Raw genomic sequence first — 16,751 nt, forward strand, 5'->3', positions numbered from 1 at the left:
CCCCCCCCCTCTCTTTTTCATGAGACTACCAAAGTTAGACTCCCCATTTCCAGAGGACGGTAGTTGTCCAGCGCTACTTGTGACTGGGTTAGAATGATTATGGAGTGTGTTGTTAGGACGCCCTCTTGGCCTAGGTCTAAATTATGCCTCCACTATGACTTTATCGGTAGTAAAGGAAATCTTTGGATTAGCACAAGTCCAGCTACTGTGTCTTTCAGTCAGTTCTGAATTCTGGTGTGGAAAAAGGTTTCCTCAAACCCTATGATTTAGGAGCTAATATTTTAATAGTGATTTTATATTTGGCAATGTAGACAGGAGACAGTTTTATTTAAAACTTAATTGCTTTTGTAGTTGAAAAAGTTTTCTGTTTTCAAGCTTTTCCAGCGAGTGAAACGCTGTATAGAATTATTAGGTAGGTGCATGATAAATGCTTTTTGAGTTTCATGTAGCATTATGTTTAGAGACATGTTAGTGTTTTTTTTTTCCTTAGTGACTTTTTCTTCAAATAACAAAGATAAAGAGATTTATCTTTTAAATGAAAATCAAGGCATGCCTAATTAAACACAAGTATTAAAAGTTTTGTTTGACCTTTGCTTGGTTCCTTTTATATTCTTAAGTGCTTTAAAGAATTTTAAAAGATTGTTTATTTAAGCATGTTGGCAAAAGCATAGTTTCGTTAATAAGCTCTATTCTGCAAGTTTAGCTACTGAATCCCATCCATTTTCAGGTTGCGTGTTGTAGATTTTCACTTCTTTCTCTCTCACTATTCTCTTGTGGAGGAATAAAAGATTTTAGAATAGAGTACTGGGAAATATCCAAATGTACACACCTTGTATGAATATCTCTGTAGCTGGCAAGTGCAAAAAAAGAAGTAGCATGAAGGGAGGTAATTGAATTGTTAGATGGTTTGATTGACTGCAAATGGGACAGGAAAAAAAAAGTAGTCATCACCTACTTGGAGCTAAATATGTTGGGACCACAGTAGCGCCCTAAAATGTTTCCTGGAAGGGACCTGGTGCAATTGGCTATGAAACTGTACTCAAAACCACCTAGTCAACACTGCCCCGGGAAATGGAACCTGCAGCTGATTGCCAACACACATACAGTGTGGTCATGGCAGGGCAGTAGGGAAGGATTATATACATTTTTTTTAGTTGTGGGGAAAAATACATTAATGGAGGGAACCTGGTTTGAGGATAGCTCTTTGATCTATTTTATTGTAGTAGCCATCTTATGACAAGAGTGACAAGTTCTGGATCTCAAAGTGGTGATCCCTGACTTTAGTCAGTTTCTGAAAAAGTTAAGATCAGTGAGAGAAAGATGCAATTGGTCTTATGCATTCAGACGTTAAAGAAGGCAAATGAGTGTTAGAGGCAGAGTGCCCCTAAGTATAGGTCTTTATTAGGCAGTCAAATGAAGCAAACTGTAGGAAGAAAAAAATGTGGATTGTATTGTATGATTTTATAAATACCAAAAATGTATACAGATGGGAACTGCTTGTATCTTCCATTTTGATGACCACGTCATTTTTAAGTTAATTTATTAAAACATCTCCATAGTAGCTTATCAGTACTTCTAGCATAATTACATGCAAAAGCATTCAGTTATCTGTGATAAAACTTGAATCTTTAAAACCAATTCAACATGAACATAATTATGTTTTGAAGTTGAGAGGATAATGGCTCCAGGTTTTGTCTATAGGTGTTTTCTTGGATCACCTTTCCATGGAAGTGTAATTTATTTTTATCCAAAGAAGAGTCTTAGGTGCCCTCGTTTTATTTTATTTTATTTTGAGACGAAGTCTCGCTCTGTCGCCCAGGCTGGAGTGCAGTGGCCGGATCTCAGCTCACTGCAAGCTCCGCCTCCCGGGTTCACGCCATTCTCCTGCCTCAGCCTCCCAAGTAGCTGGGACTACAGGCGCCCGCCACCTCGCCCGGCTAGTTTTTTGTATTTTTTAGTAGAGACGGGGTTTCACCGTGTTAGCCAGGATGGTCTCGATCTCCTGACCTCGTGATCCGCCCATCTCGGCCTCCCAAAGTGCTGGGATTACAGGCTTGAGCCACCGCGCCCGGCCGGTGCCCTCGTTTTAGTATCTAAATTATGTGCATCCTACACTAGCAAAAATAGGAGTGCTCTTGGCACTTGCTAAAGGTAAATTGTTTGCCAGTTCTTTCAGAATCGTGGTTGAGAAAATATTCATGGAGTATGGACATTCAGTCCATTTGTAGTCTGAATATTAAAATGTTGTCTTTTCATCAAGCTAGACTACCAGAAACCTGCACAATTTTTTTTTTTTGAGGCAGAGTTTCGCTCTTGCCCAGACTGGGGTGCAATGGCGCGATCTCTGCTCACTGCAACCTCAGCCACCCAGGTTCAACCAATTCTGCTGCCTCAGCCTACCAAGAAGCTGGGATTACAGGCGCCCACCACCATACCTGGCTGATTTTTGTGTTTTTAATAGAGACAGGGTTTCACTATGTTGACCAGGCTGGTCTTGAACTCCTGACCTCAAGTGATCCACCCGCCTTGTTCTCCCAAAGTGCTGGGATTACAGGCGTGAGCCACTGTGCCCTGCCCCCACTTTTTTTTTTTTTTTTTTTTTGAGAGTTGCAGACATATCGTGCCACACTGTCCTTAGGTGTTGGTGATAATGGTGATATGTGGTCCTTGTTTTTAAGGCCTTTATAGGAAAGTAGAGAGAAAGAGGATTATAATTGTGATTACAGTGTAGCATGCTAGCCTGCCACTGAGGTGGTATTATAAAAGTGCTATGGTGTGGGCACAGTGGTCCATGCCTGTAATCTCAACACTTTGAGAGACTGAGGCGGGACGATCACTTGAGTCCAGGAATTCAAGAACAGCCTGGCCAGCATAGGGAGACCTTGTCTCTACAAAAAATTTAAAAATTAGTCTGGCACGGTGGCACACACTTATAGTCCAAGCTATTTGGGAGGCTGAGGTGGGAGGGTCACTTGAATCCAGGAGATTGAGGCTGCAGGGAGTTGTGATCGTGCCACTGCACTCCAGGCTGGGCGACAGAGGCCCTGTCTCCCCCCTTCCCCCCCAAAAAAGTGCTGTGGACACATGTAGGTAGAGACTGCAGGAACCGGAAAAACTTTTCACAAGAGGTAAAGTGGAATCTTAAAATATTATAGAAGTAAATTTAGTCCCGAGATGGGTGAAGTGGCATTCGGCCAGAGGGATTAATAGCTGTAGTAATCCTGATAGGGGGAATGGCAGAGCTTAAGGTGCAGTTATAGGGAGGAGGATGACAAAGGAGAGATAGGTAGAAACCCACCAGATTGAAGTCCTTTATCTGATATGGACAGTCCAGCATTGTAATTTAGGATGATTTAGGCAATCATGCTGTCCTTGGAAAGCCTTAGAGAATTACTGTGTAGTTTTCCTGGATTATATTAGGAGTTAGGTATTTGACTTTTCCTTGAGGAACTGACTATAAGAAAGACTATGAGGCTGGGCACCTAACACTGGGAGGCCGTGGCAGGTATATTGCTTGAGCTCAGGAGTTTGAGACCAGCCTGGGCAACGTGGTGAAACCCCATCTCTACAAGAAATGTAAAAATTAGCTGGGCATGGTGGCTGCAGTCTGGAGTCCCAGCTACTTGGGAGGCTGAGGCACAAGGATCTCTTGATCCCAAGAGGCAGAGATTGCAGTGAGCCAAGATTGAGCCACTGCACTCCAGCGTGGGCAACAGAGTGAGACCGTGTCTCAAAAAACAAAATAAAATAAAAAACAAAATAAGACTATGAAACCTTGTATCTGTTAACGGGAATGTTGAAGATATTTTCTGTTACAATTCTGTTGCCTCAATAATGCTTCACTTAAGAAATTGCCCTTTTTTTTTTTTTTTTTTTTTTTTGCTTTGAGACTGGGGTGAGGGCGGGTGTCTCACTCTGTTGCCGAGGCTGGAGTGCAGTGGCGAAGTCACTGCTCACTGCAGCCTAAACTGCCCAGTCTCAGGCGGTTCTCTCACTTCAGCCTCCTGAGGAGCTGGGACTACAGGCGCACAACATCATATGCAACTAGTTATTTTTGTATTATTTGTAGATACAAGGTCTCGCAATGTTGCCTTGGCTAGTCTTGAATTTGTTGCCCCAGGTGGTCTTGAATTCCTGGACTCAAGCAATCCTCCTGCCTTGGCCTCCTAAAATGCTAGGATTATAGGTCCAAGCCACCATGCCCAACAGAAATTTCTTTTAAAGCTTAGTGTTAAGAATAAGGTTGCATCCAAGGGGTTGGTATGACTTCTTTCTCTGGATAATGAGAATTGTACATACTCACTGTTTGTACAATTACTAGCACAACTAGTTAGCATTAAACTTACTAGTTTATTTGCTATTTTATTTAATAAATTATTTAGTTATTTTTATTTAGAAACTTTTTTTTTCTTTTCTTTTTTTTTTTTTTTGAGGCAAGGTCTCTGTCACCCAGGCTGGAGTGCAGTGGTGTGAACATGACTCACTGCAGCCTTGACCTCCCTGGCTCTAGTGATCCTCCCAACTCAGCCTCTTCAGTAGCTGGGACCACAGGCATGTACCAATATGCCCAGCTAATTTTTTTGTTATTTTGTGTATTTCCTTTAAGGTAGTCTGCCATCTTCCAAACATTTGCTTAAGTAAATGAAGTAAGTTTTATTTAAATTATACTGAAGATTTTTTTTTAAGCATAGACCCTTTTAAAAATATATAATTTAGCTGGGCATAGTGTGGCACTACTGTAACCCTAGAGGTTGAGGCAGGAGGATTGCTTGAGCCCAGGTTCGGAGGCTGTGATGGAACCACTGCACTCTAGCCTGGGTGACAGAGTAAGACCCTGTCTATAAATATATATATGATTTAATACTTAATCCTTGAAACTAACACAGATTTGGTTTCTCTTCATACATTTCTACCTAGATGTTTGGTGGTGTTTTTGATGTAACTACTTGCCTTTTTAAAACTTAACTATCTCTAGGAAATTGGCTTGGTCATTTCATCTCACTTTAAAGTTAACCAGTTCAAAGCTTTTCTTGATTACTTGAGGAACTTTAAAAACCAGAATTCATACTAATCACCTAAATGATTCCTTTTACTTCAAAGATTTATCCAATTCATATATATTTCTTAGACTATTCATAAGTTGTAATAAACTAAATATATTTTAAAGCTTTTAACCATAAGTTAGGGTGTTCCTAGACAAAAATTAAATCTCTGTTCTACCCAGTCTTATGAGAAAATTGAATATATTTCATACCTCACATTCATTTTTCTTTAAGTTGTCTTGGAAATTACTAGAAACACTACATAAAATGTATTTGTGTTAACATTTATAGAAAAGTTATGGTAATACTGGGTTAAGGTTAAAAGTTTTAATTGTAGAATTTCTTGGAGCCAGTAACAGAAGGAAGGAAAGATTGAACACGTACTCAGAGCTTGCAAAAGAGCACAGGTAGGTGCTACTGAGCAGCATACCTGAAATGTATTGGACAAGGGACCACTTATTTCTGAGAACACTGAGTTAGTGAATAAGGAGCATACTTAGGAAAATTCTAAAGAAACTGCATTAAAGTCTACTTCTTAAAATTGTCTTCTCCAGTTGTCTCAGACCATGCATTCAGATTTCTTCCTTTAGTTCTGTTACAATTTAGTTAACATTTCTTTTCTTTTCTTGTTTTTTTGTTTTGTTTTGTTTTGAGACGGAGTCTCGCCCTGTTGCCCAGGCTGGAGTTTAGTGGCGCAATCTCCGCTCACTACAACCACCACCTCCTGGGTTTAAGCGATTCTCCTGCCTCAGCCTCCCTAGTAGCTGGGATCGCAGGTGCCTGCCACCACACCTAGCTAATTTTTGTATTTTAGTAGAGATGGCCTTTCACCATGTTGGCCAGGCTGGTCTCGAAGTCATGACCTCAAGTGATCCACCCGTCTTGGCCTCCCAAAGTGCTGGGATTACAGGCTTGAGCAACTGTGCCAGGCTTCTAGTTAACATCTCTTAAGTTGTTTTTCCTTGGTGAGGTATTAATTCTAATTGATAGCATGTAACAATTGAAAATTACTAAGATAGCCATGTGAGACAAGTCTTCATTTGTTGGACTTTCAGCCTAATACTAATAGGAACAAAAAGTAACACAATAACTTTTGTACTTTGATAGTTTCCAAACTGTAATGCAGTTAAGCTATATTTATATAGGACATTAATAAATTTATTTTGCTAACTTCAGTAAGTCTTAACAACATGGAGAAATACAAAGATAAAGCCAACAGTACCTTCTCCTTTACCAAAGTTGAGTGAGGTGGTTATTTTTTCATACTTCCCACAAACATACATAGTCATACATTGCCCCACTCCTTCTTTGAACAGAAATGGGATCATATGATACACATTAGGCAACTTGGTATTTTTACTTAATATCATGGACATTTTACATATAACTTTAATTACTTGTAATTTTTGTAATGGCTTATTGTTTTAACTTTTTTCTGTTGTTGAGTTTAGCTTATTTTTTAAATTTTGTACTACCATGTAAGTGGTGCTGCAGTAAATATCTTTATATAGTTAATTCATTTGTGTTGGTGATGTTTGTCTAAGGTAAATTTCTAAAAGAGAAACTTCTGGGTCAAAATATTTTTTTTTTTGCGGGGATGGGGAGTGGGTGGTGCGCAGGTAAGAGCTGTGGCCCCCACTGTGTTGCCTAGGCTGGTATCCTGGACTCAAGCAGTCCTCCCGCCTTGGCCAACCGAAGTGTTGGGATTACAGGCATGAGCCACTGTGCCCAGTCCAGAGAATTTTATATTGGTTTTAAACAAATAAAAGTTCACTTTGATGTGTCATTAATTCTCTAGAAAGCACTTGCATTTCAATTTCATGTGTTACCTCAATCTTTGCAACAGCCCTAAGAGGGAGGCATTGTTGTTTCCATTTGCAAACAGACAAATGAGATCAAGTTCATTTAGCTAGTCAGTGGCCAACCTGGAACTGTATGCTAGGTCTTTATTTTTTTTTTTTTTTTGAGGACGGGCGTTCTCGCTCTGTCGGCGCCGGACTGAGTGCAGTGGCCAGATCTCAGCTCACTGCAAGGGTCGGCCTCCCGGGTTTACGCCATTCTCCTGCCTCAGGCTCCGAGTTAGCTGGGACTACAGCCCCGCCACTCGGCCCGGTAGTTTTTTTTTTTTTTTTAGTAGAGACGGGTTTCACTGTGTTAGCCAGGATTGGATCGATCTCCCTGACCTCGTGATCCGCCGTCTCGGCCTCACCAAATGCTGGGATTACAGGCTTGAGCCACCGCGCCCGGCCGTGCTAGGTCTTTTGATTCTGATTTCTGTTACACCATGATGATTGATACTAACAAAATTTTTTAATTGGGAAACTTCTAGGGTGTTTGTGGATACATTCCTTAGCCATATGGTGATGTATGAATGTTTCAACCCTATCTGCACAGGGGAAGCATCACCTGGAGAGCTTAAAAAATACTAATAAAATTTGCCTGTTTTGCCGCCCAGACTAATTCAAGCCAGCCTTTGGCAGGTGGGACCTGAGCAACTGTAGTTTATAAAATCCTCCTACCTGGACTCTGATGTGTGTTGTAAGTGTTTGAGAACTAGTGATCTCAAAATTGGGGTGCTCCTATCCCTGAGGGGTACATGAAGAGTTTCCAGAGTACATCTGTTAGTGCATTTAATCTTCTGGGAGTCGATTATCAGGTCCTCACCATATATGTACTGAGAAAGATGGAACTCTGATCCATTCCACATCTTACCATTGTGTATTTTACCCAGGTAGTTAAACTTTGGCACCAAAGAGATAGCTTTCTTTTGTGATTAATCCTATCTTACATTGCTGTTGGAGTGAAATGCAGCATTCTATAGAACTGGCATATTTTCACCTCCATTGGTATTTTCTGAATTCATATCAACAATATTTTTGGATGAGAGGAGTAATGACAGATTTTTTTTTTCTTAATCGATATGTTTATTAAAAACATAGACTAATGATCCTGTGCTTAAGAGTCGTTGTGGATGTGTGTTGAAACATACTATTATGAGTTATATCAAACATAACTATTAAGAGACTCTTCACAAATACACTCTGGGCAGAAAAGGTAAACAGAAATGACTGACAAGACAGTGCCATTTCAGACACAGCTCCCTCAATACTTGCTAGAAAATGGAGTTTGATATTATTTACAATTATACCAGTATTGTCAGAGGTGAAATGTCACAGGGATAAGGGTACACCAGATCATGGTATCGTTTCATACTTCCCAAATAGTTTTAAATTTTAGCTTTGAACGTCAGTTACCAGAGCCAAACTTGTTCTTAACAAGCAGAATTTTATGTCCATTCAAAGAGTCTCTTACACCTTTCTGGGCCTATTCACTTGCAGAGAGGAGTCGAAACTGTAACCAGGCTCTTCATATCGTGCATTCATATGAGATGTCCAGTCTTCATATGCTGTCCAATTTCTTTAAGATAAATGGAGTGACTCGCAGCAGGGCCACGTAGATGAGAAAGTTCCGTATGGAGGAGATCACATCCTCGCGCATCTTTCGTTTCATCTCCTGCAGGTCCAGCTTCGGCGCGAGGCCCTCAAACCGGAACATCGCGGCTCTGACTTTGCAGTTTCCAGATGCCGCGCTCTCCTCTTCCCCAGATTTTTTTTTTTTAACCAGTTCACTTCTTCCTTCCCTAACGTGTTAAAGAATACATTACAAAGCAAAGGACAATACTAAAATACTTTGAAAGTTAGAAATACATAAATCATGTTTATCACAGCATACTGTCAAATATATTGACTTTAAATTAAACGTATGATTTAGTTGGCCCTGTTTTATTTTATTTTATTTTTTATTTTTTAATTTTTTTTTGGAGACGGAGTCTCGCTCTGTCGCCCAGCTGGACTGCAGTGGCCGGATCTCAGCTCACTGCAAGCTCCGCCTCCCGGGTTTACGCCATTCTCCTGCCTCAGCCTCCCGAGTAGCTGGGACTACAGGCGCCAGCCACCTCGCCCGGCTAGCTTTTTGTATTTTTTAGTAGAGACGGGGTTTCACCGTGTTAGCCAGGATAGTCTCGAACTCCTCGTGATCCGCCCGTCTCGGCCTCCCAAAGTGCTGGGATTACAGGCTTGAGCCACCGCGCCCGGCCTATTTTTTTGTTTTTTTACATTGAGGAATTTATCAAGAGTAGGATAGAACTAACCTAGATGAAATGACATTTGTAAATACTTATCCTGTGCTTTTCTTTTATTTATTATTTTTTGAGATAGAGTTTCGCTTGTTGCCCAGGCTGGAGTACAGTGACACGATCTCGACTCACTGTAACCTCCACCTTTCATGTTCAGGTGTTCTCCTGCTTCAGCCTCCCGAGAGGCTGGAATTACAGGTGTGTGCCCCTACACTTGGCTTAATTTTTATATTTTTACTAGACAGGGTTTCACCATGTCTGCTAGGCTGGACTTGAACTCCTGACCTCAGGTGGTCCGCCTGCCTTGGCCTCTCAAAGTGCTGGACTTATAGGCATGAGCCACCACGTCCGGCCTGCTTTTCTTTTTTCTTTTTTTTTTGAGACGGATTCTCGCTCTGTCGCCCAGGCTGGAGTGCAGTGGCCAGATCTCAGCTCACTGCAAGCTCCGCCTCCCGGGTTTACGCCATTCTCCTGCCTCAGCCTCCGGAGTATCTGGGACTACAGGCACCCGCCACCTCGCCTGGATAGATTGTTTGTATTTTTTTTAGTAGAGACGGGGTTTCACCGTGTTAGCCAGGATGGTCTCGATCTCCTGACCTCGTGATCCACCCGTCTCGGCCTCCCAAAGTGCTGGGATTACAGGCTTGAGCCACCGCGCCCGCCCTCTTTTTTCTTTTAAATCAGTTGGTGAGAGAATATTTATGTCTACAAACTGGGCTTTGCTTTTAAGAACCTGGTGTCATAAAAGTAAGGCTAATGGTATTTACTGTAGTGGGTATTGAGTGTACACGTAAATTCTTTTATATTCTAAAATAGGTTGGAAGCTTACAAACAAGACTAAAATGAAAATTGAAAATATTTTCTTTTAAGTGATGCTTAGTTTAGATATTTTATTGTACTTTTTTTTTTTTTGAGACGAGTTAACCTTGGTCATTTTCCACCTCCTGGTCTCAAGTGATTCTTCCCATCTCAGTGTCCCAAGTAGCTGAGATTACAGACATGTACCACCTTGCATGCAGAATTACGTAACTACTGTAATTTATTTGCAAGTCATAATACATATCCTGTATGTAAGTGTATTTATTTTAGGAAAAGTCTAGTCTTGCTCATACATTATAGTAAACACTTTTTTTTTTAATAAGCTATAGAAATCACTCATTTTTTAGTGTTTAGATGTGGCATATTATTAATTTATTGAATATTTGGGTGCTACCATATATAAAGCCATTGATTTCCAAGTTAACATGACTATAAGAACTATATAAATGTGCTGTGATTTTTTCATGTATATATTTTAAGTATTTCTAAAGTTATAACTAGTGTGTGGAAAACATTCTAGGAGTTAAGAACTATGAAATGTAATGTAAAAATCATGCATATCCTTTTTCTAGGTGTGACCATTATTAATGGTTACGTGTGACTCAGTCCATATATGCTTGCATCCTGTTTTTACAAAACTAGGATGATAGGAGCAGAGATTGGTTTTCACTTTCCCTTTTCATGTAATAACCTGGAATATTTGTATTATATCATTTCCCTTCCCTATTACTATATTCTTAGTATTCCTTTTGACCTCCCTCGTAACTAGGAACATTTCGTGGAACACTAGCATAACCAGAACAGTTGATGAGATTGTGTGGGATTTTTTTCTTTCCTAGTTATGATTTAGAGAAGTTTTAAAATTTAATGGGCAAGATGTATTAGTAATACGGCAACATACCAGTTAAATTCCCTGTGAATTAAGAGAAAGATTGTTTGGGGTCAGTTTTAGGGAAAGCTGCATTTGAGCCAAACTTTGAGGGATTTGTGGGATTTGCACATGAAGGTATAAATGGTAAAGAGTTGTCCAGGTGTTTTTGTTTTGTTTTGTTTTGTTTTTGAGACGGAGTCTTGCTCTGTCACCCAGGCTGGAGTGCAGTAGCGCAATCTCGGCTCACTGCAACCTTCGCCTCCTGGATTCAGGCGATTCTCTTGCCTCAGCCTATCAAGTAGCTGAGATTACAGGCACACACCACCCCACCCGGCTAATTTTTTGTATTTTTAGTAGAGACGGGATTTTACCATGTTGGCCAGGCTAGTGTCGAATTTCTGAGCTCAGGTGATCCACCTGCCTCAGCCTCCTAAAGTGCTGGGATTACAGGCATGAGCCGCCACGGCTTTTGGAGAGTAGTGTAATTGGCATTAGCTTAAGTGATGGCTTATGCTTGGTTGGTATGGGAAAGAGCATGGGCTTTGGAGTTTTGGTAGCATTATGTTCTCTACCATTTTAATAGCTTTTTAGGGTAGGGAAATTGGCAAAGTAATGATACAGTATCTACTTTGCTGGATTGTAGTGAGAATTATATATAATGTGCCTGGTACAATTTGTGGCATAAAATGGGGTACTCAATAAAATTTCTGTTGTTATTCTCTTTGGGGGAAGGTTGTCTGATTAAAAATTAATCTCTAAAATTTGTACCCATTTGGAAATAAGTTTTTAGGAAACAGTTTCATACACTAGTCAAAAGTATGGTTGAGGAAGTAATAAGCCAAATTAAGTTTATATGAAGGCTTGGACCCTAAGTGAATTAACCTCAAGGAGAGTAACCCCCTTTATAAAATTGCAGTTTATAAATGTTTTAAAACAATTTTTGTCCAAATTGTGTAACTGACCTTCAAGGCCCAGCTTAGATACTACCTGCCTTATGTGGCTTTCTGTCAGACAACTATATGTATTTTATTAAACTTTATTTTTTTCTAACCACCTAGCCTTTTCATTTATTAAACTTTATTATGGAAGCTTTCAAACACATAGAGAGAATAGTAAGTATTGTGAACCCTTGATAGCTACCATCCGTATGCAACATTGTGTGAAGTCTTATTTATACCCATATTTTACTTTTTGAAGGAGTATTTCAGAGTAAATCCCAAACAATATGCCGTTTCAAGCATAAATGCTCTTACTGATGAGGACTTACAAAAAACAAACCCAATCCTCTTGCTAGTATTGTAACTAATAGAATTCCTTACTGTTATCTAATACTCATTCTATATTTGAGTTTCTCTAATTTTTCTCAAAAAAGTCTTTATAGCTGGTTTGTGAGAAGCAGGATTCTAACAAGGCTTACACAGTTTTTTTGACATTTAGTCCCATACCACAGTCTATGTAATCTGCTTCCCCCCTTTCAAAATTTTATGTCATAAATATGTATTTGGATCAGTAGTTTTATTATAATATTAGATTGAAGCTTAGTGTTTTTTGAAGGCAGTTCTTCATATGTGGTGGTACTGTTTCATATTATATTACATTATGAGTCATATAATGTCTTACTCCACTATTAGGATGATGTCACATTTTAAATAACAAAATAATTTAGGAATTCTAGGCCAGGTGTGGTGACCCATGCCTATAATCCCAGCAGTTTGGGAGGCCGAGGTGGAAGGATTACTTGAGCTCAGGAGTTCAAGATAGGCCTGGGCAACATAGTGAGACCCCATCTGTACCACACACACATGCACACAAAATTTAGCCAGGACTGGTGGCACCTGTGGTTCCAGTTACTCAGAAGGCTGAGATGTGAGGTTCCCTTGAGCCTGGGAGGTCAAGGCTACAGTGAACCCTGATTACGTCACTGTGCTCCATGTTGGGCAACAGAGCAAGACCCTGTTGCAAAAAAAAATTGTATCTTTGACTTTAGAACCACTTTTTAAGCCAGGCACGTTTGCTCATGCCTGTAATCCTAGCATTTTGGGAGGCCAAGGCAAGGTGCAGATCGCTTGAGTTTAGGAGTTCAAGACCAGCCTGGGCAACATAGCAAAACCCTGTCTCTACAAAAAATGCAAAAATTAGTTGGACATAGTGGTATGCACTTGTAGTCCCAGCTCCTTAGGATACTGAGTAGAAGGATCACTTGAGCCCAGAAGTTCAAGGCTGTAGTGAGCCATGATCAATGCCACTGCACTCCAGCCTTGGCGATAGTGAGACCCTGCCTTAAAAAAAAAAAAAAAAAACACTTTTTGTGTTATGTAAAGTTTTCTAAAGCTTGTCATCTTCATTTCCATCTCAATTATTTGACCTGCTTTTTTCAGACAATACCGAAAGCATCAAAACCCAGCATAGATTGAGGCCGTTTAGTGTGTAGATCTTCTCTAAGTAGTATATTTTTCAAAATAAGGCAACTTTTCTTCAGCAGTATTTTGATTCTTCAAATAAGTCAGTTGAGAGGGTGCCTTATAAGATGAGAGACTTTTGTAAAGGCCCAAATATATGGTAATTCCCCTTTCAGAGAATTTTAATGGAACAGAAGTCTTATATTTGCACATACGTAGATTTGTCTAAATGATGAGGTTGGAATAAAACATTTAATTAAAAGATTTGAGCTTTGAGCTAATAGGGTCTTGGAAGGAGATTTTTTATTTCTGTAAGTCTGTACGTTGACAACACTAATTTTTATGCCAAATTTCATTCAAAACATAAAACTTGACTTTTTCTTATTATAGTTGAGTCAGTAATACTATTCTTTGTTATAGAATTTTTTGCCTTGCTGGTAAAGCAAGCAGAGGTAACTCCCCCATGAAAGTATTTGGACAAACTAGAAAACAGACTGTTGATGTAGCTCTTGGTTGATCCACTAGCTAAGTGACTTGTTCATCATCACTAAAAAACTGTATGATTCAATTTATGCCCTCAGAAAAATAAGAAATTACCGAGAGTTGGTGTGAATAGTAGAAACTTTGTTAAATCTTTGAAGGCTAATGGTCTGCTACAAATACCTAAACCTGAATTTAGATTTACTTTTGTCATGTGAATGAGAAAAGGCGTTGCTAAACAAAAAAATTTTGTTGGCAGATTTGCAATAAAGTGATTTAATTTGCTAAGCAGAAGAAAGTACTCTTTAGGAATTCAGCACTTGTTTGTTTGCCGTAGATACCACTAATGTTCAGCGATTATGTTCTTTAAAATCAGTCCAGCTGGGTGCAGTAGCTCACACCTTTAATCCTAACAATTTGAGGGACTGAGGCAGGAGGACTGCTGGAGCCCAGGAGTTTGAGATCAGCCTAGGCAACATAGGGAGATCCCTGTCTCTACAAAAAATACAAAAATTAGCCAGGCGTGGTGGCGTGCACCTTTAGTCCCAGATACTCCCGGAGACTGAGGTGAGAGGATGCAGAGAGCTGTGATTGCTGAGGATGCACCACTGTACTCCAGCTTGGGTGATAGAATGAGACTTTGTCCCCCCCCCCCCCAAAAAAAAGCAGTCCAAGGAGGATGATTACGAAGAATGTGTCCTAAGAAGCTTAAGTCACTCTGTGTATTGACTTATTTGTGACTCAACTAGGTTTTTATGTAATTTTGTTGTCTTTGTAATTAATGCAAAAGGAAGATACAGTCTCCAGCCTGTAGATGACAGACTTGGAGAAGTAGTGCCCATGTGAAGTTGCAATCATTAGTCATTTTGTGTTGGTAAATGTCTTCAGCAGTACAAAAAGTCTAAGGGAAAGCCTTGTTCATTGTCATTATGTTAAAATGAGCATTGTATATTAATATATGAAGACATGTAAATAGTCACTATCCAGATACTAATTGATTTTATGATCGAAATTCACATTGCATAAAATATGTTTTTTTCATTCATTAAATGTTGAACATTTGACATAGCTAAGACAGCCACTAATCCCTTTCACCCCAGAGGTTAATTTCTACTATGACGTTAATTTATAATTATAAGATTATAAAAGTGTGATTAGCACCATGTGGCGGTAGAGTGGTTTAATACCATATGTTGTATCTCCAAATGCTTTCCCCACCAATTTTTTTTTTTTTTTTTTGAGACGGAGTCTTGCTCTGTCGCCCAGGCTGGAGTGCAGTGGCCGGATCTCAGCTCACTGCAAGCTCCGCCTCCCGGGTTCACGCCATTCTCCTGCCTCAGCCTCCCAAGTAGCTGGGACTACAGGCACCTGCCACCTCGCCCGGCTAGTTTTTTGTATTTTTAGTAGAGACGGGGTTTCACTGGGATAGCCAGGATGGTCTCGATCTCCTGACCTCGTGATCCGCCCGTCTCGGCCTCCCAAAGTGCTGGGATTACAGGCTTGAGCCACCGTGCCCGGCCTCCCCACCTATTTTTAATGGTAGGTGTATGGTAAGAAGTTGGACCAGATATCCAGGAATAAATAATATTTTTAATTTAAAAAATTTTTTTGGGAGACTGGGTAATTTGTAAAGAAAAGAGGTTTAATTGTCTCATGGTTCTACAGGCTGTACATAAAGCATAGTGGCTTCTACTTCTGGGGAGACCTCAGGAAACTTAGAATCATGACAGAAGGTGAAGCAAAAGCAGGCACCTCTTACGTGACTGGAACAGGAGGATACATACTTTTTATACAACTGGATCTTAGAAAAACTATCACAAGAATAGCACCGAGGGGATGGCAATAATCCATTCATGAGAACTCCGCCACCATGATCTAGTCACCTTCCAGTAGGCCCCACGCCCAACACTGGGGTTTACATTTTGACATGAGATTTGGGTGGGGACACAGATCCAAACCATATCTCAGGGTCTCACTGTGTTGCAAGGAGTGGTCTTGAACTCCTGAGCTCAAGCGATTTTTCTATATTGACCTCCCAAAGTGCTGAGATTACAGGCATGAACCATCCTGCCCAGCCAAAACAGATAACTTTTAATGATGTAAATGTCCTATATTAATGCATTTTTTTGGTTCTTTACACAAGCTATTTATCAATTTTTTGGCTTTTGTTTCGTTGTTGTTGTTGTTGTTTTATGGCTCACTGCAGCTTCAACCTCCCGGGCTCAAGCGATCCTTTCATCTCAGCCTCCCGGGTAACTGAGACCACAGGTGTGCACCATAATGCCCAACTAATTTTTTGATTTTTTTGTAGAGATAGGCCTCCCTATGTTGCCAAGGATGGTCTTGAATTCCTGGCCTCAAGCGATCCTCCCACTATAGCCTCATAATGTGTTAGGATTACAGGCATGAGGCACTGTGCTCAGTTGTTGACTTTTTGGATTATGCACTAGTAAATAGGAAAACTATCACTGAGCTAAATCAAGTTGTTATTTGAGTACTTCACCTATTTTTCCTAACATCATTAGTAATAATCTGCCTATAAAAAAATTAGCTAATATTGTTAAAGTTTAGAATGAGCAAAATAAGACACTGTCATTTCTTTTCTTTTGCTAAGAAACAGTCATAACCTCAAAAATGACTTTTTAATTCAAATATAAGATTACACTGGGTCTTGCCCAAAGAAAAGTTTCTGTCATATGTTTTCTGTCTTGGTAAGTTCTAATTATTTATTAAAGAAAATAATATAGGAGATTTGAGCCTTAATAATGCAGACCAAAAAAAATTTGAAGATAGAATTTATACCCCAAGCAGTACATGGTACCATAACTCCTAAATACATTTTTTTCAAATAAACAGTGAAATAGTATATAACCAGTTGCTAGTAGGTTCTATTGCTTGTTGGAAAAGATCTTTCCTCCCTAAGATTTAATCATTTGGATAAAGTCACTAAATTTATGTCCAAATTCTAACTTTTTTTTTTTTTTTTTTTTTTTTTTTTTTTTTTT

General features: G+C 39.7%; 2 protein-coding genes across 6 annotated transcripts in view; one reads left to right on the forward strand and one right to left on the reverse strand.

Annotated features, from left to right (window-relative positions):
- Positions 1 to 16,751, forward strand: part of PUM2 (pumilio RNA binding family member 2) — a 112,657-nt gene that overhangs the window by 2,543 nt on the left and 93,363 nt on the right. The window lies entirely within an intron of this gene.
- Positions 8,248 to 8,809, reverse strand: LOC108543046 (mitochondrial import receptor subunit TOM5 homolog). Its single transcript, XM_017893377.1, has one exon. It carries the CDS (start codon positions 8,595 to 8,597, stop codon positions 8,442 to 8,444), a length of 156 nt encoding a protein of 51 aa, XP_017748866.1. The 5' UTR covers positions 8,598 to 8,809; the 3' UTR covers positions 8,248 to 8,441.

The sequence above is a fragment of the Rhinopithecus bieti genome, unplaced genomic scaffold, assembly GCF_001698545.2.
Source record: "Rhinopithecus bieti isolate Rb0 unplaced genomic scaffold, ASM169854v2 scaffold_23816, whole genome shotgun sequence".
Taxonomy (NCBI): domain Eukaryota; kingdom Metazoa; phylum Chordata; class Mammalia; order Primates; family Cercopithecidae; genus Rhinopithecus; species Rhinopithecus bieti.

Bases quoted from the DNA above. Each gene is read 5' to 3' on its own strand.
- LOC108543046 (XM_017893377.1), bottom strand. From the start codon at position 8,597: ATGTTCCGGTTTGAGGGCCTCGCGCCGAAGCTGGACCTGCAGGAGATG.